At 38.4% G+C, this 27,550-nt stretch overlaps 1 protein-coding gene across 1 annotated transcript in view; it reads right to left on the bottom strand.

Moving 5' to 3' along the window:
* CCDC148 (coiled-coil domain containing 148) overlaps window positions 1–27,550 on the bottom strand; it is a 2,032,828-nt gene that overhangs the window by 657,123 nt on the left and 1,348,155 nt on the right. Inside the window, exon 11 of the mRNA XM_044073632.1 lies at window positions 16,783–16,923. Within this exon, the coding sequence (XP_043929567.1) occupies window positions 16,783–16,923 (141 nt within the window). The remainder of the gene's footprint in view (window positions 1–16,782; window positions 16,924–27,550) is intronic.

Raw genomic sequence — 27,550 nt, 5'->3', positions numbered from 1 at the left:
AGCAAAAACACAGCATCCATGGGACCTGATGGTGTCCCCTGCTGTGTGCTCCACGAACTCAATGAGGAATTAGACCCACAGCTAGGACAGCTGTTTAATCAAAGTCTTACCTCTGGATACGTGCCAGGAGTGGCGCACTGCAACTGTGGTCCCACTTCACAAAGGCGGTGCCTCCACCGACCCTGGAAATTACCGCCCATTAGCTTGACAAGCCTTATCTGCAAAGCCATGGAGAGGATCATAATGGACCTCATAAATAAAGACACAGGAATTTGCAGACTTTGCATCCAACCCAGTTTGGCTTTGTCAAAGGCAGATCATGCCTTTTAAACTTCGTTGACTTTTTCAAAACAGTCACCAAAGCCATTGATGAGGAAAGGCAGTCCATACAGCCTACCTCGATCTGGCTAAGGCCTTCGATACAATACCCCACTCGGGTATCATTGAAAAACTCATCAGCTTAAATGTTAACCCATACATCACAAGATGGGTTGCAAACTGGCTGAGTGACAGAACCCACAGGGTCAGAGTTGCTGGCGCCATGTCAGACTCAAAGCCTGTCACAAGTGGTGTCCCACAGGGATCAGTCCTGGGCCCACTCTTGTTTGGCATCTACTTTTCAGTACAAGCAAACACAGGAGGGTTATGGCTGACAAAGTTTGCAGATGACTGCAAACTGGGCCATAGAAGAAAACACATCTGACACAGATATCCTTCAGAAGGGTCTCACAGAAACGGATAACTGGTGCCAGAGCCATGGCCTAAAGTTAAATGCCAAAAATGCATAGTCATACCCTTCGGAAAAACAAGGTTACCCCTAGCTACCAAATAGGTGGCAATCCACTGAGCACAGAAGAAGTTATCAGGGACCTGAGGACCCAGGTTGATAGTAGTCTGTCATTCGACACCCATGTAGCTAAAGTAGTTAGGAAGACCTTCTACATTGCCCACCTTATCATGAAGGGATTCTCATCTAGATCAAGGGAGGTTATAGTCTCCCTTTACTCATCACTCATCAGACCAATGATTGAGTACAATGCCCCATTTCGAATGTATCTGACCCGACACTTGCAGCAGCTGGAGAGGCCACAAAAGTACCTCACCAAAAGGATAAAGGGTCTCAAAAATCTATCCTATGATGCCCGAATGAAAGAACTCCAGCTCTATTCAGTCGCTTACCGCTTGCTCAGAGGTGACCTTTGCCTAACATACAAGGCCATGTCAAACCCAGATTTGATGAATATGCTTCATCTCAAAAAATCTAGATCCATCAGAGCCACAAGGGCGGGAGACTTAAACCTCGACACGGCTATTAACAGGACGTGCTGGAGGGATAGATTCATCACCCAAAGACTCCCTATGCTGTGGAACAAAATCCCGGTACATGTGAGGCAGAGCACCTCGCTGGCCTTGTTCAAGAGAAATCTTGACCAATGGATGGGAGATCGCAGATATACCACAGGGATTACCTCAGTGTCACTGCTCGACAGAGGCACAGCAAAATAATGGGTATAGTTCCCCATACTAAAGGGGTGGCGTAAGCCACAAAACGATGGGCTAGGCTTGTAAATGCCCTCGGGCAGATAGCCTAGTATGAACCTATGAACCTATGAACCTATATAGAGAGAATGGTGGGGATGCTGAAACTTTATTAGAAGTGAAGGAATGCTTACGGCAGCTTAGGTTAAACGCGTCCAAGCCACCGGGTATTAATGAATACATTTCATTGTCAAGTATTTTGAAGTACAGAGCACAGATGATTTGACTAAATGTTTAAACATCTGTTCCCTTATTATTGATATTAACTAATAATTAGCATTTAATGAATTCATTTCAGTATATAGATTTTATTTTATTTTATGGATAATGTGTTGTGCCTTATTATTAGTGCAAACTGTTTATGCCTAAAAAATCTTTATATTCTGAAGATGTTTCCCTGCTTTATCTGTGACATACTAAATTACATTAAATTGCACTAAACTGTATATTAGAATGTTGATTAATTGGATACTAATTATTTTTGTACCAGAATATCATGTATTTTTAAAATCACAAATATTAATGCATATTATATATTTTTATAGGGCATTAGGACATGTGTTTTAATAACGTGTGAAAACTTCCAAGTATTATTAAGTGTGACTGAAAACTTTATTGAGCTGCTATTGGTTGCTGGGGGGGGTGTGTCTTTTAGTTTTTTGCTATTTAAACATGTGATTTTTCAAGATGAAGTATAACTCTGATGATGCCCTTATTGCAAGGGTGAAAGCGCTAAGTTGTGAATTCTTGTCTGTTCTCCCAATAAAGACGCTGGTTTACAAAGATTCCTGTTTGGTTGTTGTTCAAGAAGCTGAGTAGGCCTGAAAACCCCTTCGGAAGCCGGTACCTGCACAGCGGCTCCGGACCCATCCGAAGGAGCATTGTCCGAAGGTCCAACTGAAAGATTCAAAGGCCTAGTTGGCTCCTTGTGGGAGTCCGTTTCGGCTATCGGTTCCGAAATGGCCGACGACAGGGGCTGCAAAAGCACCTCACTGATGACAGCTGAACCTGAAGCTGGCTCCGCTTGTGATATCGTCTGATTTGGACCTCGGAGGCATGTCTTTGTCCTTGCGTCATTTGTGAACTCCGGTAGCCAGAACTATATCCGACAACATTTTGTAATTAAAACGCCTACCGAAGTAATGAAAAGCAAAATTGTACCTTCGTTTAATAGTACGTTGATTGAATCTAGCACAAAACCGACAACTAGCTATGTCGTGGTCAGGGCCTAAGCAAGGAATACAGTAAGAATGAAAATCCTTATGAAGTATTTGCTTCCCACATGAAATACAATTATTAACTTTTTCTGACATCGGACTGGAGCAAGAAAAAAGTTTCCCCAACGGGGTACTTAGCTTTGAGTAGGAGAAGTTGTCTTCGGACTGAAGTTTGATTAGAAAAAATTGTCAGGAGTCAGCCGACCAGCACTTGCAAACTGCTATCACCGCACGGCAAGAAAGACTGGAGAACATGGCGTCGACTGTCAGCTTTGTACTCCTGGCACTCTGACGTCAGGGAGCATGGCTGAACAGCCGACGCCGGACCCAGACTTTGGGATTCTGGCCGACCGAGGACTGCCTGCCGGCAGGGTTGAACCCTACAGTCATGAGTGCAACAGTGAAACACGATGAACATCCCCTTCACTTGGGTTTTGAGAAGAAAGAAACAAAGGAGGAAGATGGATGGACTGATGTAAGGACGAGTCATTACCTACTTTAGGCATAAAGGAAGGTTTGGTAGGAAGTGACACCCTGTCCTTGTGAAAATCCAAAAACATGGAGTAAATGCCATGAAGCCTGAAGTTCAGTGGCCCTCTTGGCAGAGCAAAGATCCACTAGTAAAACAGCCTTCCAGGTACATTCTTGCAAGCAATAGAAAGTAGCAGACTCAAAGGAAGACTTGGTCAGTTTCTTAAGATCAAAATTATGGTCCAATGATGGAAGAATAGATTTTCTTAGGGGCCTGATGTAGAAGAATAGATTTTCTTGGGGGCCTGATGTGGAAGAATAGATTTTCTTGGGGGCCTGATGTGGAGGACACCTTTTGGAAATAGTCTGACCTCGAAATTAGAAGCCAAAGGTGGAGCAACAGGCAGACTCACAGAAATATGCCAAATCAGAATTGAGCAACTCACTCATATAAAAAAACCAACCATGGGAATACTCGCAGAAAAAGGTTTTAGGTCATGTTTCAGACACCAGACAGAAAATCTTTTCCATTTAGTCACATATGTTTTTCCTGCAGATGGATTGCTAGTCTCCTCTAAATCCCTGAGCACGTTTACAGAAAATGGTGTCTATGGCTTTACTCAGACTATTACCGTCCCATACCCGAATAAATAAAACCAGTTCCAAACAGAGTATCCTGGACTGGATCCTAGTTAACACTAACCCTATGTGTTATATCACAGGTACACTACCTGATAATATCAGTGACCATCAAATCACTTTTATCAACCGACAAAAAAGCCCCATCCCCACTAAAACTCAACTCAGAACTAACAGGAACAAAACTAACTTCAACATACACAACTTCCTATTAGAGCTAAAAGCTTGCAACTGGTCTCCTCTGAAATATTTGCCTCTAGATGAAGCTGTCTCTTACTTTAACAATAAATTCCTTCAAATCCTTGACCACCATGCCCCTACAAGAGTAACAAGAACCAAAACAAAGCCTGCTCCTTGGCTATCCAAAGAAACCAAACAAAAAATGTTACGTAGAAATAGAACATGGGACAAATGGAGAGCTACCAAAAACCTAGCCGACCATGTGACCTTTAAACAACTTAGAAATCAAACAAAGAAACTGATAGTCACTGATAAAAGAAATTACTACTCAAAAGTCCAATATGCACAACATCAAAACCCCCAAAAATTCTGGAGAGGTATCAACAATTTACTGCACCCAGGTAACTCCAAAACACCTACACCCTCAAACCTCACTCAGACTTCCCCAATTCAAATTGCTGATGTATTTAACTTATTTTTCAAAGATACTGTTACTTCCCTAGCTTCATCCCTATCCCCACCATCCACGCAAGCACCCAACTCCCTAAACAATAATCCCCCCTCATTTAAACTACAACCAGTCTCAACAGATCTCATTCATAAATTACTTACCAAGCTAAAACCTTGTACCCCTTCAGCTGACCTCATTCCAGCTGAATACCTACAGATTGCAGCCAAACCACTGGCCTTCCCTGTCTCTATTTTAATCAATCGTACCATAACAGAAGGCTGTATCCCAATCCTTTGGAAAGTCTCTCATATCATCCCATTACATAAAGGTGGCAACTTAAATGACCTCTCTAACTTCCGTCCCATAGCCTTACTTTCCCCTTTAGCAAAAATCATGGAAAGATGTATACATAGGCAATTACTTAATCACCTCCTCCAAAACAATCTCCTAGCAGACAGTCAACATGGTTTTAGACCTCATCACAGTACTACTACTGCGCTCTTGTCTTTCACTGACCATATTAATATAAATTGGAATAACAACTTACTGTCCTCTGCTCTATTCTTAGACCTCTCTAAAGCCTTTGACATGGTCAACCACACTCTCTTACTTAGCATCTTGAAATCTCTTGCTTTGGACTCTCAGGCTATCCAGTGGTTCTATTCCCCCTTAAATAACAGACAACAAGCAGTGCGATGGGAAAATCACTTATCATCTCTTCTTCCTATCAAAATAGGTGTAACCACAAGGCTCAATACTTGGACCTCTCCTCCTTTCTATTTTCATAAACAATCTAGATAAGTCCCTTCCTCAATCAATCTGTATTCAATATGCTGATGATTCAACACTCATATGCTCAGCTTCTTCCATTAATGACCTTCAAAATATCACTCAAAAAGCTTTCACAGCAGCCGAAAACTGGTTCCAACAATATTGCCTCTTACTGAATCCAAAAAAGACTAAACTATTACTATTCGCTCCATCACATAAGTCATCCTCTCTCTCCTTCAATATATCCTCTAACAATGGCACCATAATATCCCCTGATCCTACGACCAAACTTCTTGGTGTCACAATAGACCACAACCTTAACTTTGATTCCCATATTAACTTAACTATCAAATCAATCAATAGAAAACTTGGATCTCTCTACAGACTTAAACCCTTCCTCACTCCCTCAGCCGGAAGTACTTCAGCACAAACCCACCTACTCTCTACCCTATTTTATGCCTCTCCAATCTATACAAACCTAACTAAAAGTAACCTCAACAAACTAGCAACAGCTTACCATAACATAGCCAGATTTGCAACAGGAGCCCCATTTCGTACCCACCATTGCCCTAATCTCAAACAGCTAGGCTCGCTAGAATTATAAAATCATATACGACTTCTGCAACTGACCATTACCCACAAAATCTTTCATTAGCCCACTAATATCACTATACTCTGTTCCCTTATTACCCCATATAAAAACATCTCTTCCCTACGCTCTGCTACCAAACTACTAGCTGCCTCCAACAAATCCAACAACAAAGCTGGGGATAGTCTGTTCTCCAACTGTACTGCACCCATCTGGAACAAACTTCCAAGTGAACTTATGTCTATTACCTCTTTACCTACTTTCAAGAAGCATATAAAATCATGGCTTTACTCCCAGTGGCTCTGCCCATGTTCTAACCCTGACTAATCCTAGTTGGTTCCATGCCTTTTCCTCTCTCCTGCTGTCTATAACAAGATATTCTCTTACTGTTTCTTTACTTCTCTTTTAATCTTGGATTCTCAATACCACTATGATGGATGGATGTTTAAAAGAAGAATCTAATGTACTTTTTCCTGTTGATGCTACTAGTAGTTTTAGACTTTTATGAAAATGTTATGTACTACAGTCTGTCTTTAAATACACCCTCTGTACAACTATGTTAGTAAAATTATGTCTTACTGTGGAGCTTTTCTCCCCGGGCCTCTACTGAAAATGGACATTAATCCAGCTAGACTAGCCCGGTCAACAAATGTAAAATAAAATAAAATAAATAAATAAAATAAAATAAATGGAATCAAAACTCTGTCAACTAAGCTGTCAATTGAAGGGTGAATGAGAACTCTTACATCATTTTGCCCTTATCCTGAATGGTTTTTGAAAAGCTCAGCAGTCATAGAGCAGAAAAGATTCAGAGTATCTAAGGGAGAATCCAGTTAACTTGGCCTTGGCATTATCAGGAAGAGAGTGTAGCCAAGAATATCTGCTCATTACAGAACCTAATGCAGCGGGCCATGAACAGGCATTAGCATCATCATAACTACACTTAACAGAGTGATGAATTACTTGAGAGGCAGATCCTAGTATAGAAATGGTTGTAGACTTGGCCACAGAGTCAGGCATGTCAACTAGAATGCTTCCCAGATAGGAATAAAGGGACAGTATCCCCAAAGGACAATTCCTCAACAGAGAAATCAGGAGAAAGGGAATCCTCTTCCTCAGATCCCAAGGCAAGTGGGGAGCTGAAAGAGAATAATCCAATGATTCTTCCCCGCAGTCTAGGCCCAAGTCTTTCTCTCAGGAAATAGGTTTTCTTGCATGTTTACCAGTAGTAGATGACCATGGAACAGAAGCAGGAACAGGCAAACCTCGGGGGGTTAGAGCTATATTAACATTGAAAAGCCCCGGAGAAAAATCTTGCTATTCCTTGTGAGAACCCTTGGCAAAGAAGCCACATGTCCAGTTTTTTGTTTTTTCTTCATTGGAAAACCAGCTTTTACCAACCTATGTGGTTCACCCCTAGCCTATACAAGGGTACCAGACACTTCTTCCCATAAATTAAGTGAGGGAATCCACCTAGGCCCTTCCAAAATAACCAACCATGTTTACCCCTCTACATCCTTGGTGGATATAAGCATGCAGCCTCATTTGATGTGCAAGTAGGCAGCCCCGTGTTGGCTTCCAACAGGGTAGCTGTAGAGGGGACTGGTAGAGACACCAGACGTTCCTCAGGTCCTTCATCCAACCTAATGGAGACATCCAGGAGAGGCTGAACAGCAGCAGAATCAGAACATGTTTTCTTGGCCGCCTTTTTAATATAGCAGTTGAAAATCATGGTGGGTGGATTTTGCCATGGTACCCTGAGCTGGCAATTTCAAGTGCTGGCTGTCTACATAAATAGAGAGGGAGGGAAGAAATATGACTTTGTAGAGTCTTGGGGATAAACATCTGACAGATCCCACACTATGTATGGTCATGAGTAGCATCCAAACAAAAAAAGGCAATGTTTGTGACTATCTTTATGGGAATCTGCCTCCCACACCCACATTTTCTCTTCCCTGAATGACATGTAAAACACAATAGTGAAGGAAGCAAGGAAGGAAGAAACCCCAGTGGGACCCTTATTTTCAGAAATCTCAGTAGGTGAATCAACCTGGCAAATGACTTGCAGACCAAATTCAAGGTAGCGTACAGACTAGCAGCAAAGAAGTTCTGAGAAGTAGGCATGCATACATCATGTCACATATGGACCTCGCACAGTGTACATACAGCATATGCCTGACGTATGGTGCCTGGAAGGTATAAAGGCTTTAGTATGCTGGCCGAACATTCATCTTTCCTCAGTAGGATAACTCTTCTGTAATACTGCAACAATGATAAGGAAAGAATGATATCTGAAGCTATAATTGCCCAATTAGGTTTGGGAGGAGTGCATAAAAACTTAAAAAGAGAGAGGAACTTTATAAATTCTATCTACATTTTAGGGGCAGCATGCTAAATGCCTGCAAAAATACAGACAGAAACACACACATCCTACAAAGCTGACAGAACTGGAGGAAATGCTGAAGATTCAAGAAATTTCTTCTGTAACAGCTCATAAAATTTTCTAAGGGACTAAGAAGCCTCAGTGTACTCCAACTGAAAACACCAGCACATTCTGGAAATAGTTGCACAGAGAGAGGAACCACAAGGAGAAAACAGAAACTGAAGTTTCCTGTAAGTCTGAATAAAAAAACTGAGGAGAAATACCTATATCTGTCCTTTCATCAACCTGTCCAGATTCTGAATCTTGAATTTCAGAAAAGGCTGCATACCTTCTTTCGTTTACTAGAAAGCAATAAATAAGTCTTAAAAGTCTGAATAAAACCCTGAGATATACCTAGCAAACTACTCCTGTCTATGGAAATCTGAGGAGGAGTAGATACATGTTTAGGTTTCAGTTTCTTTTTGACAGAAAAAATAGGGCCAACAGTGTAATAAATGATAGCAGTAGCTTCCTCAGGGATGGGAACATTCTGACAAATCAGCAAAGCCTTCCCTGTTCCCTATCCCAAGATCAACAAGAGTGTGTCTCTCTCTTGCCCACTGAGGGGACCCCAACAGCTAGCTCTGGGTCCATAGTGGCTGTAGATGCTACACCAGAGTGATCAGACGTTAAAAGATGAGTGGACCTGAGGTAAAACAAATGGTCACAACAGTCATTTACCTGTAGCTGAAGCAAATTGCTAGCCTGCTGTTGCAGCAAATGCTGTTTGCATAGGTTCATAGGTTCATACTAGGCTATCTGCCCGAGGGCATTTACAAGCCTAGCCCATAGTTTTGTGGCTTACGCCACCCCTTTAGTATGGGGAACTATACCCATTATTTTGCTGTGCCTCTGTCGAGCAGTGACACTGAGGTAATCCCTGGGGTATATCTGCGATCTCCCATCCATTGGTCAAGATTTCTCTTGAACAAGGCCAGCGAGGTGCTCTGCCTCACATATACCGGGATTTTATTCCACAGCATAGGGAGTCTTTGGGTGATGAATCTATCCCTCCAGCACGTCCTATTAATAGCCGTGTCGAGGTTTAAGTCTCTCGCCCTTGTGGCTCTGATGGATCTAGATTTTTTGAGGTGAAGCATATTCATCAAATCTGGGTTTGACATGGCCTTGTATGTTAGGCAAAGGTCACCTCTGAGCAAGCGGTAAGCGACTGAATAGAGCTGGAGTTCTTTCAGTCGGGCAGCATAGGACAGATGTTTGAGACCCTTTATCCTTTTGGTGAGGAACTTTTGTGGCCTCTCCAGCTGCTGCAAGTGTCGGGTCAGATACATTCCGAATGGGGCATTGTACTCAATCATTGGTCTGATGAGTGATGAGTATAATTTTTTCTTTTTGTGGCTGGAAGAAGGACTGATTTGTTTTTTCTATGGTCAAGCCGAAAATGGTGCCTCTTTCCCGTGAAAAACATGCAACAATAGCCAGTAAAAATTTAAAGTCTTTAAAAGTCACTTTTTCACACAAAAAACACTGTAAAACACTTGACAGCACCAAAAAGTAAAATAAGCTCAATTATCCTCAGAAAAAAAATGTTTTGTAGATACTTTAAACAACTTTTACACTAATAGGAAAAAAGGGTGCCCTGATTTAAAAGTAAATACAGTTCTGTGGCAGTCCATTAAAACACAAACTCCTAGCTTTAAAATGACTTTCCTGAAGAGGAAAGCAGTAATAATCAACAAAATATAATTGAATGGAAGTTTTCTTTCTCCAAAGGGAACTTATCTGCCAAGCAAATGAACAGCACAAGCTGACCATCAATCCTCAAAAGCCTCAGAGGAGCATATTCTTTAGTGGCAGTAAAAGTTTGAAGAGATTGGCAGTCAAACTGGTCTTTTAGTCAGCCCTGCTCAAGCTGCCTGACAGTTTGGGTGCATGGAGGGTTCCCTAAAGCATTAGAAGCTGGCCGCTATTATATCCTTGGCAGGATATAACCAATATAGCTAAAGCTACTTCAGTAGTAATCAATATGATGAACATCCAAAGTTCCCAGTTCCTGCCTAAAGTGGGATATCTCATCAGTTAGAATGGGCACTCAAGAAGACTGTACTTTATCAGCATCCAATGGGGTCATGATACAGGCAGCAACCAAAGCACTCGGGCAACGCAAGGGCTAATTAAGACTCGCAGCGGAAACGTCTGAGGCCGACCAGTCTCCAGAAGCCGCCTCACAGCAAGAGGCTCTCCGGTTGGATTCTCGGCTGGGGTGCCTTCTGTGTGGAGTCTGCATGTTCTCCCTGCATTCGCGTGGGTTTCCTCCAGGTGCTGTGGTTTCCTCCCAATTCCAAAGACATGCATCTGCAGCAATTCTCCCTGGGCCTCTGCTGAAAATGGGTTCTGTCCCAGTGGGACTTTCCCAGTAAACAAATGCTAAATAAAAATAAATATGTTACCCTCACCTGCCAAAAGAGAGCAATCCAAAGACTTAGTAATGTAAAAATAATGCCTCGGTGCCTAAAAAGCTAAAACTAGTGTGGTTCAACTAGCATGAGACAACATACATTAGAATGTTCAGCCTCTGTTTTTTTTTTAAAAGAAGGACTTGTAGTACATACTGAAAAATAATGCTTAGAAAAGCTTACTAAGTAAAAAGAGGAATAACCAAATGTTAACTTTTGAAGGTAACTTAAGAGATAAATGTTAATCCTTTTTGAATAATGACAAAGAGGAGAACAGCAGATCACAGTGTATAAATCTAACATGACATTTGCTCCACAGAATGCTAAGGCATTATGTTTAGTGGCAATGCTTGTAGCACTACAAGCTCACATCTGAACATCAGGAATAAATCAGCCAAGAAAAAAATGAGATACTGTAAAGGAATTTGAAATTCCATGATAAAACACATACTCCCATTTAAGAGATTGTGCAAACATTATGGTATCGAACTGGCTGAAAAACACTGGAAACATGAGCCACAGAGAATCATAGAAAATGATGAAGTCTACATCACGTGGGATTACCCAATACCAACAGTCCAAAAGATAGATGCTAGAAAACCGGATATAGCGGTCCAAGAAAAGTAGACAAAAGTAGCATTGATCATTGAAATCGCCACACCTAGTGACTACAGTGTCTTGCATACAGAAAGGCACAAAGTCATAAAATACCTCGATCTGCAGGCAGAAATGAGAGCCATGTGGAAGAAAGATACCCAGACAGTTCCAATAGTAGTAGAAGCAACTGGTCTTATAAAAAAGAATTTACAATCGTATAAATGATTTGATGACAGAATATAATTTAATAGATCCCCTCCGCACTGTTAAAAATATAAACAAGAATGATATATATACTTATTATTCTAAGTGCTATCATTCGTGGTCCAGATTAGACTTCTTTCTAATTTCAGATTATATTTCAAAATATATTGTGGACTTTACTACAGAACCCAGATTCTTTTCGGATCACTCAAGAATTTCACTAAAATTGAACATAAAACCCAATATCAAAAATAAAACTATGTTTAATAAGTGGACCTTAAATAATAACTTATTGTCAAATGAAGATATTTGCAAAATAGCTTCAGAAATCCTAAATGAAATGGTGAATAGTCTTGAATCATCAGACATTCCTTATGACATCCAATGGGCTGCATGTAAAGCAAGATTAAGAGGTTTATTTATTAGTAAAGCTGCTTTTTTCAAAAAACAATACTTTAAGAAAGAGGAATTCTTAAAATCAAGAATTTCTTCGTTGGAAAATCATCTTAGTCTGAACTATGATGCTACTTTAGAAAAACAAATTTTTGATTGTCAGAAAGATTTAATTCTGCTTCACCAAAATAACCTCTCCTTAGCTGAACAAAAGCTACTTGCTTCATATTCAGAGTGGGCCCAGGTTCCATCTAAATTGTTAGCGAGAATTATTAAAGTTAACTTCAGAAATCCAAATATTACATCTTTATCTTATAATAACAGATTATATAATACTGATGAAGAGATTATTCAACTTTTCACCTCTCTTTACACTGAGTTATATTCAGGTTCTTCTAATTCTGTTAAAGATAATCACTCAAAACTCTTTTTAGACTCTTTGCAGTTCCCTAAACTTAATGATAATCAGCAAAACTACTTTCTACCCCTATATCGGTACAAGAAATCTCGGATTCAATAGATAATCTTAAATTGGGTAAATCTCCAGGACCTGATGGTTTTACTCCAGAATTTTTCAAAACTTTCAAATTGGTAGTTCTTCCCTTTCTATTTAAAGTTTACAATCATATAAGAGTTAATGATATCTCAGATATTCATTGGAACACATCCAAAACCATTCTAATTCTCAAAAATAATAAAGATAAATCTGACCCAGTAAATTATAGACCCATTTCTTTAATTAACATGGATATTAAGATTCTGTCATCTATTCTGGCTAACAGATTGAAACGGATTTTACCCTCAATTATCTCGTCAGATCAATCAGGTTTTATGTCTCAGAGACATGCTTGGGATAATACTCTATCTTTAGAGACTATACTTCATCTCATTAAGAAAAATCCAAACCCTATATATGCTTTGATTATAGATGCATCAAATGCCTTTGACAGAGTATGTTGGCACTTTCTATTTCAAACTATGTTATGTTTTAATATTCCCTTATTCTTTATAAATTTTTTTAAAAGTTTTATACAAGAATATGTTTACTAGACTATACATTAATGGTCAATTTTCTGCTCTGATAAAGATCACTAAAGGAACAAGACAGGGTTGTCCATTGTCCCCTTTTCTTTTCAACATTTACTTAGAACCTTTGCTATTGTTTATTACTCAAAATACTTTTCATAACATCCCTAGAATTCTTAATACTAATATTCATTTCTCTGCTTTTGTGGATGATTTAGTAATCTACTTTCAAACTCCATTATCTGATTACAGAAAAATAATGAATTATATTGATTATTTTTCTTTGGTTTCCAACTATCTTTTAAATTCTACAAAAACTCATATTTTTCCCTTAAATTATTTAGCACACAAATCTTTTTTGTTTCCAGACGATCATTTTCAGTTTACTTATAATATAAAATATTTAGGAATCAATTTAAAACACAATAATAAATCTTCCTTTCAAAATAATATTAATAAATTATGGAACTCTATATTGTCTGATATGGACAGATGGAAGCATCTAAACCTTTCATTTCTTTCAAGGGTGGCCATTATTAAAATGAATATTCTGCCTAAATTTCTTTACCAATTCTCATCATCTGATCAGATAATTTCAAAAAATTTTTTTGAGTCTGTAAATAAAGCTTTGGCAAAATTCATATGGTTCCCTAAATCTGTTAGAATTTCCTATTCTAGATTGGCATTTTCGAAGGACAAGGGAGGTTTGGGTTTACCTAATCTTTATCTCTATTATTTGATTGTCTCATCCAATAAACTTCTTACTATCTCTAAATTCAATAACACTTCTTATCCAAATCACTCTTTATGGATAAAATTATGGTATAATTATGTCATTTCTAATAATTTAAATCCTGAAGCTATTCCCTTTATCTCTCTGGATAGTTTATTTATTAAAAATATATCTACAGTATTTAAACAAAAGATTAGAGATTTCCAAACCTTACTCAAAATGTGTAAACTAGAAAAGATCTCGCACCATGTTCAGCCAATTCATCTAAACCCAAATATATTATTGGACAATAAACTTTTGAACTTAACAAACTATCCTTTAATTAAAAATCTAAAAGTAGGAGATGTTTTGAAATATCTTGACTTGCCTTTATCTGACTGGCGTAAGTTATTGAAAGTAAACTGGAATTACTCACCAATTCTTACACAACTAAGAGCAATAATTAAAACAAATTTGTATCTCTGGTCCCCATAGACTCACAATTGAAAAACCTTAACACGATTATCAAAATACTTTCATCATCTGATAAAATGCTCACAAACTCATATAAATTAATTAATTCTTTAATGATGGACCACAACTGTCTTTTATCTAATGTTTGGTTGAATTATAATTCCCAATTGTCAGAATCTCAGAAAGTCCTGGCTATTAGACACACTAAGGAATTTATCCCTTTTAAAAATTAGCATACACACAATTAATGATTAATAATGATGCCTACTTTACCCCAATCAAATTAAACAAATTTAACCCAAATAAGTCCCCTTCATGTTCATGCTGTTCTCATCCCCAAGCAGACCTCCTTCATATTCTATGGTATTGTCATTTTTCTCACAGATTGTGGACATCTTTGAAAGTCAGACTGCAGAAAATGGGATATCAAAAATCCACGTTGACGTGGGAATTTGCTATTCTACATATTTCATTGATTCATCTTTCAAAAGTTGATATTCATGTTATCATTTTTATTTGCTCATTACTAAAACTTTATATAATACAAAATTGGATTGATCATTCTAAATTAAAATAGGTTACTTTCCAGAAAATGGCTTTTAAATTTATTGATGCTCAAAGATACTTAGGTGGAAGTCCAAAAAAAAAAGCTATTAGAAAGGTTGTGTTAGAAAAGGTTCTAAACATATTAAATAGTTAATGTTAAATATTTTTTTTTTTTTTTTTTCTCTCTCAGGTTGCCTAACTTGTATATAGTGTACATATGGTGTATGTTTTATTTCTAAATAACTTATCAAAAGCTCATGAAGGTTGTTATCACTAGATGAATCGTTATATGTTCATTTATGCCTTCTTGTTATGTATAATCCTTTAATTGTCTTGCTATTCATATAATTAATAAAAAATTTTTTGAGAAAAAAAAAGAATTTACAATCGTATTTAGATTTGTTACCACCGTGGTCGAGTGGCGTTCGAAAGACATGTGTAAATGGGCGTGCCTTCATTGAAGGTTGGGCATCGGGCTGGCAACTCGGCACCATAAAAAATCTACTGCCAATCATTGGCGGACCAGAGTTCTGCTGTGGCGACCCCTAACCGGGAAAAGCCGAAAAGACAAACAACATTTAGATATGTTACCAATTCATGTAACACCATATGAATTGCAGAATGAGTCATTACTGGGCACACTTAGGGTGCTGCAAAGAGCACTTTTGGTGAACATCAAAGAGTGAAACAATACTAATTTCATGAACTTTAATCGTACTTTGAGTAAGGAATGGGGTCCATTCCCGTCATGGTATTGGAAACCCAAACGACTTGGAGAAATTAAAAAGAGCAAAACCATTTAATATTAAATGCCTGCTGTAACCTAACGGAGACAGTTACAACTAAGCTGGAAATATTCTACAGAAAAAAAGTGTTTTCAAATATTGTGTGAAAGATGGTCAAGTCATCTAGGCCACTGATCCTTTGTCAACTGAATTACTAACTGTGATTCAGTATGGGGCAAAGAGCAGACACAAGCCCCTCTGTGGGAAAATTATGTAGCAATATCCTGTAGACCATTTAGTAGCTGTAGAAGGTGAATAACCCTAAGTGTGTCCTGTCCTCTGCATGATCTGAAAATCCTTTAGTACTATTAGTACAGTAGTAGATGGGCATTCAAACTTTGCAAGTCAGAGAATACAATTTAGTTGGGTACAGTAGAGAAATGATGCAATATGCAGTATATGGAATAGAAATGAAAGTTATGTACTTCCTATAACACTAGATCTGTGTTGTCTGCTTCCAGCCATCCTCAACAGATGGGTTATAGGTTATCAGATCCAACTAGGCTCGGACTTTCTCAGTCTTTTGATCAAGTTTTCCCCTTACCATAACCCCCTGTAAGGAGAGAATTACCTCATAACAAGGTTGCCCTTACACTGGGATAAAGAAAATTAACCCTAGTCATATAAAAAACAAATATACTAATAGGATGAAACAGTTGCCAACCACAGACTGTAAAGAGTTCACAATCAAGCCAAGGTAGCCACAAGCACAGTCACCCCAGGAATCATTGGAAACATCCAAGGGTGAAGGAAAGATCACAAGCCGACAGTCAATCCTTGACAGCCTCAGAACAGTGTACTCTTGGGCAACAGGAAAGCTCTGAATGGCTTGGCACCTAAACTTGCCTTTAAGTCAGGTCAGCTTAAGCAGTTTTACAGTTTGGGCAAGTAGAAGGTGCACTGAAGCGTTAGAACCCTGTTATATCCTTGGCAGGCTATAACCCATACAGCTAAGGCTACTGTAGCAGTGATCAATATGATGAACATTGGCAGGCTACTTTATCTGAAAGTGGCTACCTGCCTATATGCATTGCATAGTATGGACATCTGAACTAGTAGAGGATGCTACTGCATTTTGAAGCCTTTCCCCAAAAGCAGCAAGACAGATCAAGCAAAAGTGCTCCAAAAAGAAGGCATCGTCTCTTTGGCACATCTAAGCAAAAGTTGCCAGACAAATGTCCACTATGTAGAACAAAAGTGAGAAAATCCTTCTAGAGGAAGTACAACAATAGAAAATTATCTTGCTTGAGCGTTTATGGTTTAGGCAAAATTACTCAATGACGACATATGTTGATAATATTTCCACCCAAAAAGAAAGAACTGAAAAATGCAAACACTGTTTTCCATACTCTTTCTTTGTCCTTCGTTCTCTGAGCCATTTCCTTTTCTTTTGTTTTCTTATATCTTTCCTCTTCTTCCTCCTCCTTTCTCTCTGCTATAACAGCCTCCAATCTAGCAACTTCTTCTTGATGGGTACGCCACTGCAAAACCTACAAAATCAACAGAAGGGAAAGGGAAAAGTCAGTCATACTTCAAATACTACATGCTTCCCTCACAAACAATTAAAAGAACACTACAACCTGATAACATGTAGTTAAAATAATTCTAATACATGCCATCTTAGATGGCAGTATTGCAAATTATTATAGACTGAGCTTATTTATTTATTTCAATTTGTTAACTAGGTTCAAGGGCCAGTACACAACCCTTTTCACTTTCTTCCCAGGTCACATGACAATACAAAGCATGATAGCATATAACATAATCAACTTAAGTATATATTTAAGGAACTCTGGACCCTGATCAAATCAAAGTCAGCCAGATATGATGCAAAAAAGCCACTCAAATGAAGGATAATCACAAAGCTTTCTTTAATTGTGTTAAAAAAATAACCACAAAGCCACCTTCCTCCCTAACCCAATTCAAGTTTTCCAATTGGATGGGAAACCAGAAATGTATCCCTAGTTTGGCACTTATGTCTCTCATGCAAACAGGTAACCTGTAAATGGTTCATCTCCCAGGCCCATGCTTACATTTATCAAGGGTATCAGAACTTGTCAGAGATTTGGGATGCATGGCTAGACTTAAAAAGGCCCTTGTGGTTGTTAGCCTAGTAAACACCTATGAACAGATCTGTGATAAAAATCTCAGAAAGAATGTTCAGCACTGTGCAGAGCTAATAGTAAATCATATCACATACTCAGATGCAGAGGACACAGCCAAGCTACTGAATTTTGCTCAAACTTCACCCCTTCCTCCCTCCAAAATTCTCAGATCACATACACCACCCTACACCCCCCCCCTCCCCAGATCTCCCAATAACAACTTCTTAAGGTGCTATCCAAAGCCAAGAACACTATAGGTATGGGCACAGATAACATACCAGGGCTGCCAGCTGGTCATTCTGAAACACCACTTGTCTGATCCCCTACAGAAGCTATTTAATACTAGCCTTGAAACAAGCTTTATGCTGGATGAATGGAGGACAGCAATGGTCATTCCCTTGCAGAAAGGTGAGGCTTCAATGGACCTGGGTAATTACAGGACCATAGGCCTAACCAGTCCTATATGTAAAGCTATACAAATGATAATTATGGTATTAATAAATGAGGATATAATTAAATTACAGAGTCTCAACCCAACCCAGTTCAGATTTGTCAAGGCCAGGTCCTCCCTATTTAACCTGGTCATCTTCTCCAAAAAAAAAGTTATTGAAGCAATGGACAGGCTCTAAACAGTTCACACAACTACCTAGATATTACAAAGATGTTGAACACCAATTCATACTCAGTCATTGTAGATGAACTCTTCCATCTAAATGTCAGTCCCTGTGAAACACATTGGATAGCAAACTGGCTCACCAATAAAACCCAAGAAGTTAAGATGGGTGGGTTCTATCCCCTCCAAAAGACCTTTCACTAGACCTGTATCCCAGGGATCAGTCCTTGGACCACTCCAATCTGTTATTTACTTCTCAGAGGTCAAACCTAATGTTAATAGTTTGTGGCCGACCAAGTTGCAGATGACTGCAAGCTTGCTGTCATCATAAACTCCCCAGAGGACACAATGGTCCTCCAAGAGGGTTTGTCCCAAACATATAGCTGATGTAAAAAAACACAGACTAAAACTAAATGTCAAAAAAGTATGCAACTCTGTCCTTCAGTAATCACGACTCTCCTTGTAACTATCACACTGACAATACACTCCTGAAAATTGATTGCATGGTTAGACATCTGGGAATGTGGTTAGGGATCTAGGAACTTATGTCAACGATGAACTATCCTTTGAACACCATGTATCCACTGCTGTAAGGAAGTTCTTTTTCATTGCACAACTTATATGTAAGAGTCGTGCTTCCAGATCCAGGGATGTAATTGTTCCACTGTATTCGGCACTCATTAAGATGATCATTGAGTACAATGCCACCTTCAGTGTGTACCTGTCCAAACACCTGTCACAACTGGAATGACAATAAAGCTTTCTTAGTGTGCCACGTAGTAACACAATGACGGCATGTAACATAATCCACACTAGTATGTATAAGCATTTACAGTAGCACAATAGTTTTACAAGTTAGCCGCATACAGAATGAGGGCTTGCTTGTGTTTGTAGCTGCTACAAATCATTACCAAAGGTCTCCTTAATCAAAAGCTGCACTGTTTGAAACATACCTCCCAAGTGTCTTTAATTAATGGGGATGTCATTAATTTTGGCTCAAAATTGTGTGCCGTCTCTTTTAAACTTGATCATTTTATTTCTGAAAGAGTAAGTGATGGATTAAGTAAAAAAAAAATAATGATAATCAGAGTTACCAACTTCTTTTACTTTACAGAATGCTCTCTTACTCTGTTTAATTCAGTTCAACTGGTTACAGATGTGATGAGAGTGCCGCATAGACTTCATGGTGAAACTGGTTACAGATGTGATCAGAGTGCTGCACAGACTTCATGGCTTTCAAATGTTGAATGTCACTGAATGTTATGTCAGACATTTTGGATGAAACTGAGACGCAATAAATATAAGATTTGTTTGTTACAATGGAAGATGATCAACACAGCCATTATTCACAACATAGAGAATATGCTCAAGAAAGAATCACATCACTCTAACTATTGTCCTTCGGTTTCAGATATTACCATTATATTAATATCCCAATCTTTTAAAATAGCATTCACCTATATCCACACATTTTCCTACTTTGTACATATACTGTACCCTCATTTCTAATATTGTTCCTCCTTAATTGTACCTTTCTGTTTGATATAATTATATTTTTCTTCTCCTCATCTCTTCTTATAACTAACTTTCTATTTTACCACTTCTAACCACCTCATTTTTCCACATATCCTATGAAACGTTTAACCTAATTATTATCTTGTCTTTTCATATCATATTCAAAATTGTTACACATCTATTTTGCCTCTATGCTTGTAATCTCTGGATTTTTTTTTTTTTCATTTTAAATATTGTTATAAGACTTTTACTACTATAGACCAACTTGTCTTGTAAAAATCTCAGGTAAATTTTCCCCTGGCCTCCCCTGAAAATGGGCACACACTCAGTCATACTTTCCCAGTAAACAAATGTAAAATACATAGATAAATAAATACTATGTATATTGAGTCCAATCATTACTGGAAGTCATTGATAAGTTACTGGGACGTCATACTCTAATTCTGGTGTTTTTTGTTTTGTTCATAGACTTATAATCTCAATGACTTCACGAGCTAGCTAACAGTTACCTATAAGACATTGACAAATGTGCCATTATTTTTCTGAATCTGTAATTTGCACCTGCCTCTTTAAATGGATTTGACATGTGTATTTCTAAACCAAAGGAATATGTTGCAGATGGATGACAGGCTTAAAGGTAACTAAATGTTCTGTATATTGTAAGCTGCTTGTGCTGACATGAGCAAGGACTGTTTTTAGGAGAAGAATACACCGCTATTATGACATGGCTGCTTTTGAACAAGTTTGTGCTGAGAAAAGGGATAATGTATTGAATTCTGCCTAGTAGTACACATATACAGAAGTGAGAAGAGGGTATAAGAAAATGGCAAAAAAACAAAAATCATGGATTCCATCTACTGGCTGGCAACAGAGTGAGAGAGATTACAGGAGGATGACTTTGGGCACTGGTATGAAAAGGAGCTGCTTAATAGGGCTTCACCATTACTTATGATAGATATTTTTAGAGTAGTGTAAAGACTAGTAGAATTTGACCCTGAGTAAACTGCTGCTTAATTAGAATTTATATTTCTTCAATGTCCTTCTTGTAGCCGAGTGTGATTTCCCAACTAACCTCCATAAAGGCTCGAAGTATCATTTTGTGCATGCAAATCACCTTATGAATAAAACTCTTGATCATATTTCATCCACTAGTGTCAACATGTCACTATTTTTAATCCAAACGGGGCCTCATATTGAGGAAACAAATGGCTGAAAAGAAGATGCAAAAGCAATGTCAAGTAAAAAAAAAAAAAAAAGAAAGAAAAATGAAATATCCACAAAACAGAAACCCATAATCTCAATAAATGTGAGAACCTCAGATGATACAAATCAAGTGAAGGAAATAAGAAGCATAATCAAGGAGAGAAAACTGATACACTTATAAGGAAAATGAGCTCTTTAAGGTAGCTCTAAACAGATCAATGCCAGCATGAAATGAAGTAAGTCATATACTATATCAACTGTTAGCTGTATGTTAACATTCTAGATCTGAAGTGAAAATATGCAATGACATGAAATGTCGTTTGCCACAAATATCAGAACTGACAGATTAACTGTTTTATTGGCATACATAAGTTTACAGCTGATAGCACAGGTCATGCTAAAGTGATTTGTGTCCGGAGGCTGTTTTGCTTCAAATTGGAAAGGACCATACACTATAGTCAAACAGGGAGGGCCTCTAGTGTATCAAATCAAGAGAAGTGATATGAACCACAAAGACAGGAAATGCAAAACTGCACACATTGATCAATTAAACCTTGTTAAGAGTGCGGATGTAAATCCAAAAAATTGATACTGCTTTTTGTGCTTTACAGGTCATTATACATAATATATTGCCTGCTTTGGATTTTTTGAATATAGTCTTTTGACAGGCCATCTGTCAACAGCAGCCATCCAGCCTTGCACAAGAGATGGGTGAGGGGAGGATGGAAGGCCTAATTGTACAAGGGACACAGCAAAGGACATTGCAACTTGGGATGATGGAGTGTAGGGCTCACCTTGGTATTGTTGCTTGGCTTGATTATATACTTTCCAAGGTCTGTGATGCTCCATTCTTCTCGTGCAACTGGACTACAGGCAGAAGAACTACACCTGAAGATGACCAGTGACTGTGAAACAGTTTACGTGCCAGAGAATGAAATATTTACAGCTTATTGGGGTTTTTTTACGTTTCTTTAGATATAGTAGAGTATCAATGGTGTAGAGATAATAATACTTTGTTTGCATGGAATGTTATAAATGTTACAGATTTTTTAGTAGACAAGCAACTTACCAGTAGAATGTACATTGATTTGTCTCAAATCTCTGAAGGCATATTTTCTTTAGGACTGACACAAGTGTATAAGGCAGATGCAGGTTTGTGTTCTTGCAGGGTAGTGACATTATATCATCAAGTTTTACAAGCTGAGTTTTGGGTTCAGGTTATATCTCCAGAGCATCAACAGGCAAAGAGGAAGTACTAAAATGGGAAGACTGGTATCCACCTTATAATACATTTACTAAGCTTTGGTTTATCTATGCGCACACTTTCAATTTATCCCAATGTTGGATTTGTGTGTATGTACCAGTGGCAGGGAAAGGTATCCCTCTAGTACCAGTTTCATTTACTCTTCAGGAAATAGATATCATACCAGATAGGCTATATAATAAAGAAGGAAACAAACTGAACAGTGCAATATTTGAGGAGATCAATGTTAATAGTACCCAATATTTAACTCTGTGGTAAACAGGAAAAGGGTTCATTTGCTATAAGAGAGAGTAATCATGGTACAATGATGTACCAACTCCTAAGGTAGAGAACATAGGCAATAGTCAGTGTAATTTTATTATTACAGCGTTTAGAGATAGGGAAGGAAAACATGCAGGATTAACAGTTCATACTTTGTCTAACTTGACTGAAGACTCACAGAAACAAGTTGAAACTGTATATGGCATTTTTCATGGTACTTCTGGAACAACAGGGTTGGCATTCTAATTATGCATTAAGGCACATGTATTGTGTGTGGGAACAAAGCCTATAAATGGCTACCACCAAGTTGGTATGGCTCTTGTTATATAGGATATGCAATACCATCCATAAGCCATTTAAAAAAACTACCTGGTTCAATAAATTTCAGAAACCACAGAGTCAAAAGAGACCTGGAAACTGACTTTCAGGATAAGGTGCAGGTTTCAGACGCATCACATATACATCAGAATTTGGATTTAAAGAGTCTGAAAGCTATGGATCTAGGTGATGGGTAATAGCTGGAGCAGGTATATTTTCTGCATATGGAGCTGTTAAAGCCATTTGGGAATGGTGCATGTTAGCCAAGTTACTGGAGGTTTTGGCTGATAGTACCTCTGAAAGCATAAAGGACACCAATTTGGAAATTACCATGATGCATATGGTGGTCCTCCAGAACCATATGGCCCTTGATTACCTGCTGGCTTCCCATCATGGGACTTGTGGGTTGATCGGGATGGAATGCTGTAGTTAAAGCAGATAAAAGTGAATCTATTCATACGCATTTGCAGATTATGAGTGAGGTAATGACTAAGGTGCAAAGTACTGGTGACACTTCATGGACAGATTGGTTTGCAAGCCTATTCCAGGGTTGGGGTGGGAGAGTTTTAAAATATCTTCTAGTTTTCATATTGATTTTAATAGCATTAAGCATTATAATATCACTCTGTAGATTTTGTCTTGTCAAGTTTCTAGTGGAAGGTAGCACAAAGCCCATATGTTCAAACTAGATTATGGTGGTTGGTCATACAGACATGATACATTTGTGAGGTAACTACAAAAGTAGGTCCCTGTAGACTTTCATCAGGGACCTCAGGGTCAACTGTTAGATCAGGGATTTCAATTTTAAAGTAGTTATTAGACATTAGACAGGCTAAAGAATAAAATAGGCATAGAAATGTTGTTTCATTTATGCATGTACTTTAGAGAAGCAGAAAGAAAGAATCTTTTATTGAATGTTGACTTTGCTGGCTAAGCATGAGATAACATTTCTCAAGGGAAAGGTGCAGACAGTTCTTGTTCTGTTCTTTTCTCAAGAGAAGAATCAAGAGATAATGGAACGGCCAGGTTCTTGTGAGGCTACCAAACAAGATGTAGCCTGAGAACTAAGGTTATGGGTGTGGATATAATCTACAGAGAAAAATTACTGGGCAAAAAGGATATAATATGTGGTGTACAGGATAGCAGGTCAGTCAAGTCTGATGAAGTTATTCTATTCATGATTATAGTTATGCTATATGCATATTTCTAGTTATGCTGATTTGAATATGCTGCTATAACATTTATACTTGCTGCTTTTAGTGAATGTCACTCACTGTAATAAAACCTTTTCAAGGAAATGAAAACTCTGATGTTTTACAGTTTGCACTTCAGTTGACAGGCTTCTCTAGCCAGTTTGAGATGTTTCTGCATTACCCTTACTATTTCATACTATTTTAGATGTTTTGATCTGTTTTGCATTGCTTGTACTATTTCCATACATTTTTTGTCATTTTCCACTGGAAATAATAAAACAAAAGGGAATGTAGTAAAGAGGATTAGCAAGGTAGAATGTAAACAAGTACTGTTTTATCTGATATTGCTGTTTGCACTTTAACCATTGTGAGCTGTTCTGTTTTGTTTTATTATGCTTTACTTAAATCACTGATTTGACTAAATCGACTTAGTCAAAGGTGGTGACGAACTTTGAATCAGTTGTTAATAATCTAAGTGATAGTTGGATTGCTACAGGTGCTGGATGGTTTACATCATTTCAGCTTCATGTTTCACCTAGATTTTACTGACTCATTTTTATTTCTGTTATATTTACTTTGTGTGGCCCAACTTAGGCTTCGTCTTCCTAAAGACTGCAGAGAGTTCAGCCACATGGCCTTACTGCTTAACTAGTTGCTGGATCTGGTAAGAGAGTAAAAAGCCAGGACATTCTTTGCTTGCACTTAAGTTGCCTATCTTTTCTAGCCTTTTTGAGCTTTTTTATTTACCTGTTTCTATTTTATGCTGTTTAGGTGTTTTATACTTTTTTGCATTGCCTATACTATTTTTATACTATTCTAGTAATTTTCAGCTAACACTGCCCTGCCTAATATTGCTGGTTGCACTTTAACCATTCTGAGCTATTCTTTTTTTGTTCAATACTATTTTGTTCTATTTAAATCATTGCTTTGACTAAACCTTCTTGGCATGGGGTAGCAGCTATCTTAGAATCAGTTGTGAGTCATCTATGTGAGATAATGGTTGCTACAGGTTCTGGGTGGTTTACAGTACTTGGGCTTCAGATTTCATCTAGTTTTTCACTGGTTCTTTTGTTTTCTTCTGTTGTATTTTTGTATTTACTGTGCAGTGTTGTGTTGAGCACAGCAGCATGGTACTAGTAATTCCATACAGGGTGGTGTGACAAAAGGAGATACTGCCAGCCCAGCTAGCTGGAATTTTGTAAATAATTATATGTCATTTGTGAATATCAATATGATTCATGTAAGATGCGTTACAAATGTCATACAGGATGGTTTGTACAGACGTGTGCTGAAGAGGTATTTTACAAAGTGCTATTTGAAATGTATCCACAGTGTCCCCAACTAGAATAGAACAGAAATATACTTACATCATTGTAACTGTTTAAATGTATATATTTCAACCGGGGAAACTGGAATACAGGAAGATAACTTGCAAAACTTCATAAAAATAGCTGAAATTAAATTACTTTATAGCTAGGCCATAAAAACTTGCTGTCTTTCAGTTTCAATGCAGCAAGAAGACACAATGTCTAACATGAAGGAGCTTTCGGTAATGTCTTGGAACTGTTTTATTGTTTTATGACTTCCACCATTTGCCAAAGATCTGAGGAAAAGCCACTGCCTGTGTATTTTCATAGATATATGCTAAATACTGCCAGATTCCAGCAGTGGGGGTTCTTACCTGGGATAGAGTCAGATGACAAGAAATTATGTCATTCTGCAAGCTATCCCAGCAGTAATATTTGGGATATTAATTTTATAGGTCTCAGCATTCTGTAGTCTGTCTTGGACCTGACCAGAAGCCCCATTCACCACACAGTTGCCTTCCTTGCTCTGAGTAAGTCAGTCTAAAGAACAGTATAATTCTCTTAGATGTCAGGAATATAGCAACACTTAGTTTAGATATTTTTCTTTCTTTATTTGAGACTGTCTGGCAATGTTGTTTTAAATATTTCCTGTGATTTAAACTCTGCTGTCACTGTAAATATATACTGAGTATTTTCTTGTTGTTTTAATATTTATTATTTAAGATATTTAAACCTTTCATTGTAGCTGATCTGTCTAGAGATATTTAAGTTCTAAGAGTACTTATTTAGTGGCACTGTGTGGGCCACTACTAATAGCCTTGTTCTTGGTCAAACTACCATTTGTGTTGATAGTAACATTACACAGTAAGACTGGAAACCCTTTGTTAAGGGCGTTAATGTAGCTGATAAGGGGTTTTGGTAATGCTGACAGTCTGGACAGAAGGGGGCGCATAGCTAGTAAAGCTGTGCCAGCCTTTCCCAGGTGTGTGTGTGTGTGTGTGTGTGTGTGTGTGTGTGTGTGTGTGTGTGTGTGTGTGTGTGTAAAATAAATCTCCAAAAGTGTGTGTGTCAGCTACTTGGGCAGGGACAAGAAGCACTAGTTGGAGAGAGAGTGTTGGAGGACTTGGCTTGGAACCCTGGGTAAGGACTCAACTCTATAGCTGTGCCAGTGGGGAGTCTGGGTTTATATTAGTTCAGTGAAGTTTGCATTGAGCGAACACCAGTTGGGCGACACCAACTGAGTGAATATCACAGACATTGCAAAAGTGAATGGAGATTGTCATAGGGAATTCTTCCCTTTACTTCAATTTAGTGCAATCACAGAGTTGATATACTTAAGTAGCAGGGGTGTGGGGGCTGCAGGGGGCTTTCCCCCTGCATAAAACACTTAATAGCAGTTTTCCTGTCTTAGCTATTTTTTTTTATCGGATTCGAAATTTTCAAACTTCGACCATATGGTGTCGACCATATGGTATTCGGAGTTTGAAACATTTGTTCTGATAATATAGACCCGGAAGTCATACTGGGGATCTGGAGAAAGAGGGAGAAACTAGCCATGGACTGACTGTGGTCTCTGTGTGCTCTTAATGCTCTTAAGGGAAATTTCACATGATGCAGAGAGCTGCATCTGGAAATACTGTGTGTGTACCTGTCATCCTCCCAATGTACATCCCCCACTGGTGCTAGTGGTGAGGATTGAGGCTCCTTTATTACTGTTGCCAGTGGTGGGGCATCACAGGTGGTACAAGTAAGTATAATTCCTTCTTGTACTACAGGAATGATATCTTCTTATAATGTTAATGAGTTACTTATCCATTTCTGCTATCTCTAAACTGCTTGTACTGAGTTGTGTCAACTTCCTCCTACCTGTGCTGATCAGCACAGCCCGAGTACCAGTTGCACTGAGCAGTGTAGGCTTACACTGAACATATATCCAGCCCAACAAGCTTCCACAGCTGCAACATTTCCCCAGCCCTCCCTAAATCCTCACTTACTTTAAATCTATCAGCATTGGTTATTCCGGATAGTTATCACACAAGCCTCTCCTCCAGTGCCAGCTTTACAGTACTTGGAATCCTGAGACAGCATAAGAACTGCCTCATACTCACTGATAACAGATTCCTACTACCCCCAAAGGACTCTATCTGTGAGTGGTGTGAATAGTTAACTCAGCTGGGTGCATCTGTCTCTGAGCCAGTAAGTTCAACACTGTCTTACTCCCACATGTGCAAAATCCATGGAGTACAAACATTAAGCCATGTTACACTGATGACATTACAAAATTTTTTCCTAAACCACCTATGACTCCAAAGACTATGCATCAGCGTAAACCCTCAGA

This window comes from Protopterus annectens, chromosome 6.part0 (genome assembly GCF_019279795.1).
Source record: "Protopterus annectens isolate FY-2018-M chromosome 6.part0, PAN1.0, whole genome shotgun sequence".
Lineage (NCBI taxonomy): Eukaryota > Metazoa > Chordata > Ceratodontiformes > Protopteridae > Protopterus > Protopterus annectens.
This window is presented reverse-complemented; position numbering and strand designations above follow the sequence as displayed.